At 34.7% G+C, this 7,211-nt stretch overlaps 1 protein-coding gene across 1 annotated transcript; it reads left to right on the top strand.

The window, feature by feature from the left end:
- The first annotated feature begins 2,381 nt into the window (after positions 1-2,381).
- Positions 2,382-6,977, top strand: LOC120174120 (isopentenyl-diphosphate Delta-isomerase II-like). The gene is made up of 6 exons (XM_039181083.1): positions 2,382-2,563; positions 3,696-3,751; positions 4,911-5,002; positions 6,162-6,264; positions 6,363-6,500; positions 6,721-6,977. The coding sequence occupies exons 1-6, from the start codon at positions 2,502-2,504 to the stop codon at positions 6,963-6,965; spliced, it is 696 nt and encodes a 231-aa protein (XP_039037014.1). The 5' UTR covers positions 2,382-2,501; the 3' UTR covers positions 6,966-6,977.
- Positions 6,978-7,211: the final 234 nt, after the last annotated feature.

The raw sequence follows: 7,211 nt of genomic DNA, 5'->3' as shown, positions 1-7,211 counted from the left end.
AAGCCATCGGCAGCTTAATTTAACATGGAGTTATTCCTAATTTCATAGTCAATTTCAACTCCACAAAGGAGGATATTAGACTGAGGGACCTCTTCATCCTGAACGAAAATTAGTGTCCTTTTATCTTTGTCCTATTTTTCGTTACACAAAAAAGGACAAAGAGGGACAGCTGTAGACACTTATTTTCGTCCGGGGTCCTCTTTCATTTTGCATAGTATATAATAATGTCAAATATAACTTTTGAAAACATATAAATATAGTTTTGAAACAGTTTTGAAAAACATATAGTATATAGTTTTTAAAGTAATTTTGAAACGTATATAATATAGTTTTTTTAAAACGGTTTTGACAATATAATATAGTTTTAAAGTACGTTTGAAAACATATAACATATAATTTTTTATATATTATTATTAGTATTTTATTTTATTTTATTTATATTTATATTTATATTATCTCTTATTTCAGGCCCATTTTTTAATTTATTGTGCCCAGCTTGCTAAGGAACAAGCGTCTAATTCTGCCATTTTGACCAGCCGGACTTTGTCAACTTCGAAATGAGGAGCTGGCAACAAGTCTTTGTCCCCTTTCTAACAATAAGCAACAGTTCAACTCCAACAAAACAAATAGTGAATCCCACGATTCTCGACAAACGAATGATAACCCGGGTAAGTCGAAAAACGGGGGAAAACAACCTCCTTTAATTTCGAGAAGAACCTCCGATGGAAGGCTTTATATACCTGCAGATCGAGACGTTGAAGGGAGGCGGAAAGTGGAAAATACATAGAAAGAGTTGGGGTGGCCTCCCGGCCCCATGTTCGATCCCTACCATGCATGTCCCCTCTTCTCAGCTACCTTGAAAAAGAAGAAGAAAAAACATCTCATGAGAGCTTTCGACGATCCCTTGCCTTAGGCCAAACCAAACATGAAAACAGGAGATGAAAGTGGAAGTGGAAGTCTTTTGTTCGAGATTCAAAGGCTAGTAGTAAAGCCATCATCATCATAGATGGGAGGACGTAGCTGAGCTGATGACCGCATTTTACAATGGACAAAATATCAGCTGCTTGAGCCATGGAATGGAGTATCCAGTTCGACAAGGCTCTACGCTCCAATAACCCATGCGAGGCCATTTTACAGACTGGTCAAAGACTGAAATTATGGCGACGAGAACCTGAAGCGACTAAGGCGGTGTGATAAGAGCAGCAAACAGAGGAAGCACTCTTGATATCACTCCAATATTCCCAACTCCGCACTCGAGCAAGGCCCGAGTCAGGAAGCCGTTCTCAAAACAATTTCAGACACCATGCAGGGATTTAAAACGAAACCAAGGAGAATGATTGTTATTTCCTTTCTGGGCATTTTCAGGTTTGGCAATGCCAAAAAAGGTATGTATGTCATATTGAAATCTAGGTTCACTGAATCGTTTTTGTTTTGTCTATTCTTGCTTACTATTTGACATAACATTTCAATATAAAATATGGTTGATAAAACATTTCTTAAAGCCTTGCTGTCTATCATTTGCTTTTCCATATATTTTTATTATTGGTATAATTATTGGTTCTGGAATTCAGAGGTATCATTATACATTGAGCAATTTTCAATGTGCAGAGCATCTTTTATCTATTATTTTATTTAATACCATGTCTTCACTTCTGTCATTTTCCATGTAATTGTTCAACCTTTAATTGTTATATTCCTAGATATGCTTATTTGACTTCAGCTTAATACACTATTGTAACCTATTTCTAGGGGTAATTTTAATGGATTAAAGGTAATTATTCGAATTGAATTTTTAAATTTTTATTTAAATTTGTAATTTTCGTAATTAAAGACAACCAATAAATTAATTGGTACTGAAAGGGCGGTTCAAGGGTGTTAATCCTTCTTTGACCGTAACCGACTCCCGAGCCTGACACATTTCTGGTAAACGCAGATCATGTAAGATGGTGTCCGGTCCACCTAAATATTTTTTAAAGTGATCGGTGGCGGCTCTAACCCAATCAATTCCAGTCGAAGCCCAATTCCGGGACCCAACCGAAAGACGATTCTGACGACTTAAAGTGGAAAGACCATTTCATAATTTCTCATAATAAGAGGATTGAAGAAAAAACATTAAAATATATTTTTATAATCATTCAAATAACATTTCAAATAACATCCTGCATCATATGTTTACCAAAAGAGAATTACATATATATATATATATATATATATATATATATATATATATATATGTTGAAAAAGGAAAAGGTAGGATGGGTCAAGATGTGGAATAAGACAAAGACGGCAGCAGCAGCAACATTGGATTTAGCCATTTATTTTAATTAATTATATTGACCACTTTGTGTATATATTCAGGATTCTTGCTCCGCCCTCTCACTTTCTCGGTTTCTCCTTAGCTTGCTTCCTCTTTCTCGTTTCCCCTCCCTCCCCCTCGATTACCTCCCTTGAGGGTTTCCCCGTCTTTCCGTTCCCGTGCTTCAGCCTCCGCAGCCGCCATCATGGGTGACGCTCCCGACGCTGGCATGGACGCTGTCCAAAGACGCCTTATGTTTGAGGATGAGTGAGTTTTTTTCCCGATTCCAAACTCCCCCCGGTTCCGCTTTTTATTTACGTTTTTGCCATTGACCTTTGTTTGCTGCTATGCCTATGATCTGTTACCGGGAAAAATGAAAGAGAAAGAATGGGAAGTTGAAGATAAAGTTAACTGAGTTTACTAAGTTACTTTTCCTCTGTTGGAAAATTTTCCTAAAGCTTCTTTGATAATTTTTTGTTGAACCCCGGTGTATATTCTTTTTACTTCTTTGATCTATACATCTAATTTTCACGTAGACTTGTGTATACGGTAGACAATAGATATATGTATGTTCTATGCAAGTAAGCTTTAGGAAGTGTGCATATATGATTTATTGATTTCTGAAACTGGAACTTATTTAATTCCTCTGAAAGCAGTGACCTCTCCATATATGGTTAATTTTTGTTTTAGTCTTGGCGTAGCTGGAGCTTCGTTTCCTGCTAACTGAGGGGAAAATGATTGGGAACTTCTTTTGTATCAGAGGCTATTCAATTTTGAGCCATATTTGTATAATTAATGCTGAAAGTTATTTTAACATTTCTGGTAAAAAGGGGAAAAACCATTGAATATAGGGTACTATGCCCATGATTTTATTCATATTATAGGAGGATCCCCTTCTGGAAGCTAGCTAAGTCAGTTGTGAAAAATAAAAAGGATGATATTGCTAGCTAGCCCCATATTCTCGATTTGAACCCTTATGTGAAGGCAACAGCGTTTGAAAAAGAATGAAAACAGGGTAGTTTATTTTGTTTTGCATGTTTTCGTTAAATTATTTTCATTTCTTTTACCGAAGTTCTTTGTGTGCTTTGTATTCCTCAGCTGGATTGGATTGAACGAGAAATGTGATAGTGATACGGGAGTGGTTGGTTGTAGTAGTTTGCTATTTCCAGTATCTGTTATTGCTTAGGATAACTCTTTCTATCACCAACATTATATATTTTCTATTACACGAAACAAGGTTTAAAATTTTACTGACCATACAGTTTGTTATATAGCCGTATTACTATGAAGCCTTCTTGGTTTGCAATTACAGAGGTCATTGCATTGATCCTGCTCTTTTGAAGTGCACAATATTTAGTATTTAATACTAACATATCCTTTTTCTTCAATCTTCCTGCAGATGTATTCTAGTGGACGAGAGTGATAATGTTGTTGGCCATGAATCTAAGTACAATTGTAAGTAAAAAAGGCCTAGTCTGCATTATCTTTTTCGTCTTTTTAAATTTTATATGCTCAAACACACGCACTCGCACATATACTTAACATTTCTAAATTCCAATGCATTCATTTTGACTGCATATGGCATAATCTAATCGTGGAATGAAATTATTTTTATTGTGATGACCTAATAGCTATATTAACCATTCAGTCATAAGAGTAGTTATTAACTTAATTATGACATTATTTCACTTTTCTCTTGCAAGCAAAGTTTTGTATAGGAATTTTTTTTTGAATAGTATGTGGTGGTTACAAAGTAGTATTTGTTCAGAATCTTTCTTAGCTACTGATATATTGCACACCCTGTAGATACAACTATTTAACCCGGGACCTCTAGGGAACAACACTTCTGTTAACCACTGGAGTCGTTTAATGGGTTCTTGTATAGGAATTTTAAATGTGCAACAATTGTACGAACTCAGTCCTGATTTGATATTTTTTCTTCGATCCTCTTTATGAATTTTGGCATGTATTGCTAATTGTTTTATTCATTGAGTGTTAATACTTTTCGGTTGGCAAATTATCTTGACCGGTAGAGATCATATTATTGTTGTTTCGGTGTTTAAAAGGAGAAGATGATCTGGTATTAAATTTGTAACTGACTTTCATATACTGCGGGCCCAGTAATTATCTGTCTATTTGTTTAGGATGGAGAAGCTTGTTTATACAACTTTCTTACTACAGTAGAGCCTTATGCAATTGGCTGCACCTGCTGAAAGAAATTCATATGATGGTTTTTAAATTTCTTTTGTAGCATCGGAAAATCCTTTAGCACCAAAATTTAGCAAAAGCTCTTTCCGTGAAAATTTTGTGTTTATTCGTTAGGCTTTAAGACGAATCACTTCATTTGCATGTGGGCCCCTTATTGTGCCTATGATTTAAGAAGCGAACATCAAAGAAATGCTTGAATTCTCTGGCATAAATTAGGATCTTGTAGATTGTCTTTTATGCTGCATTATAGGAATTAAAGGATGTTAGCTTTAACTTAGATCAGTTCTCATGTTTCTATTATGACAATACATGGGACATCTAAATGTCTCTTTTTTTTTTACCCATCAATGTCTTTACTATATTTCCTTCATTTATGCACGTTTGACATCAGCTTGAAAATTTACAGGTCATTCGTGGGAAAAGATTTTAACTGGAAAGATGCTGCATAGGGCATTCAGTGTATTTTTGTTTAACACAAAATATGAGTTACTCCTTCAGGTAACACAACAAAATATTGGTAGTTGAGATATTTAGAATTGTTGTTATTTCAAAATTTGGCATTCTAATGACATATGAATCCAATAAGTTATGTCATTGACATCTCATCAATTGGAGTATTGAAATTATCAAATGCCTCTAAGCACGCTAGTTAACACTAGCCACTGGTTTGGTTGTAAAAGTCAACCCAGCACCTATTGCACCACTTAAGATTCCTTAACTTGGGGAAAACCTTTTACACTTGTTGAGATTATAAATTCTATACAAGAGTTTCTCTTTCCTCTAATTTTTACGTTTTCAAGAGTCACCTTGCTCAAAAAATGTATTTACATTTACTTTTTTCCTTCTCCACAAAATAATTTCAACTTTGAAAATTTTTCAAGTATATTATCTCCATAAAATTATATGTCAAGTCTTATTTGGGTTTGATTTTATGAAGTTTTTTATAAAATGTATTAATTAATTTTTTTTGAAATTATTTGATTTCATATGTATATAAAAAATTATAAAATTTGTAGCATGTAATTTTATAAAAATAATTTATGCAATAAATATATATTTTTTTTCAAAAATTGAAACTTGGAACTGTAATTTTAAAGTAAAGTTTAAAAATATTTTATTAATGATGAAAAATTATATTCGAGTTATTAGAATTTTTCTTTTCATCATGGAACAAAGTGATATTTCATATGTATTAAATAAGTTTTTCCTCATGTAATTAGACTAACCAGTCAAAGGAGGTGTGAGTGTATTCAGCTCATTTTCTTTATCATTTAGTTCATTGGAAGTTATGATTTTGACATCTAAATCTGTCGATTTTTACCGGTAAGAGTAGTTGTAAGTTGGACAGGCTGATAAGAACGAGGTCAAGTTTTGTAGGATCAGTTGTTTTTAACTCCGGAATGGGTAATGCAAAAGTCTGAGAAAGATAAAACAAAAATGTGGGAAAATAGGATATTGTCGAAGCTCTCAGGCTCTTAGCTGTAGCTATCACCTTTATCTAAATCTTACTCTTTAACACTCTCAACTCAAGTCTCAATTTCTAATTTGATGCCAGATTTGACATTGAATACAATGCATATGCACAGTAGTTATATTTTGTTAATAATTGACGAGGAAAGTTTTCTTTACATGCCTTTCCTTTTGGGTACTTTGGCAGCAACGATCTGCGACGAAGGTAACATTTCCTCTCGTCTGGACCAACACCTGTTGCAGCCATCCTTTATATCGTGAATCGGAGCTTATTGCGGAGAATCATCTTGGTATATACCTTCTACAGCTGTTTCAGTTAAAAGCTTTTTTATTTCTAATATGGTGGATGATCTTTTTCCTATTTCCTTTTCTAACCATCTACTCACAGGGGTGAGGAATGCTGCCCAAAGGAAGCTTTTGGATGAGCTCGGTATTCCTGCTGAAGATGTTCCCGTTGATCAGTTCACCCCACTGGGTCGCATGCTCTACAAGGCACCTTCTGACGGGAAATGGGGCGAGCATGAACGTAATACTTCCACTCTGTTTGCATTACATTCCGCACTAAGCTTTTGTTCTTTTCTTTTTTAAACTGCAAAAACAATTTTGGAATCTTGCATCAAGGAGAAAGTTATTACAATTTGCAATTTACAAATTATGCATTTCAAGAGCTGGCGTTGCAATCGTTTCACATCTATTTCTTGACCCGATTTTGTGGATATTTTATGAACCTGTTCTTTATGGTGCAGTTGATTACCTGCTATTCATTGTTCGAGATGTTAATGTTCACCCAAATCCGGAAGAGGTAGCAGATGCTAAATACGTGAACCGTGATCAAATGAAGGAGTTACTGCAGAAAGCGGATGGCGGTGAAGTGAAACTGTCGCCGTGGTTCAGGCTGGTGGTGGAAAATTTCTTGTTCAAGTGGTGGGATCATGTTGAGAAAGGGAGCCTGAAAGAAGTAAGTGACATGGAAACCATTCACAAGCTGTAGACCAGAAAAAGGGACATGAAATAGTGTGTGACTTGCAGAAACAAGTTTAATTTCAATAAATGCAGGCTTGAAATAGTTCTAAACATGTGGGTTTGGTTTAGATCAATGTTGTTGCTAAATTTTGAGTGAAAAATATTGCAAACTTGTAAGGGAATGTATCTTAGATTTGGATTTCAATAAGAGGTTATTTCTTGATATACATGTAAGAGGAAGTAAATTTTAACTCAACTCGAAAAAATCATGACA

The sequence above is a fragment of the Hibiscus syriacus genome, unplaced genomic scaffold (assembly GCF_006381635.1).
Source record: "Hibiscus syriacus cultivar Baekdansim isolate YM2019G1 unplaced genomic scaffold, ASM638163v2 tig00112000_pilon, whole genome shotgun sequence".
Classification (NCBI taxonomy): Eukaryota; Viridiplantae; Streptophyta; class Magnoliopsida; order Malvales; family Malvaceae; genus Hibiscus; species Hibiscus syriacus.
Note: the sequence above shows the minus strand (reverse complement) of the source record. Positions and strands in the feature narration are given on the sequence as shown.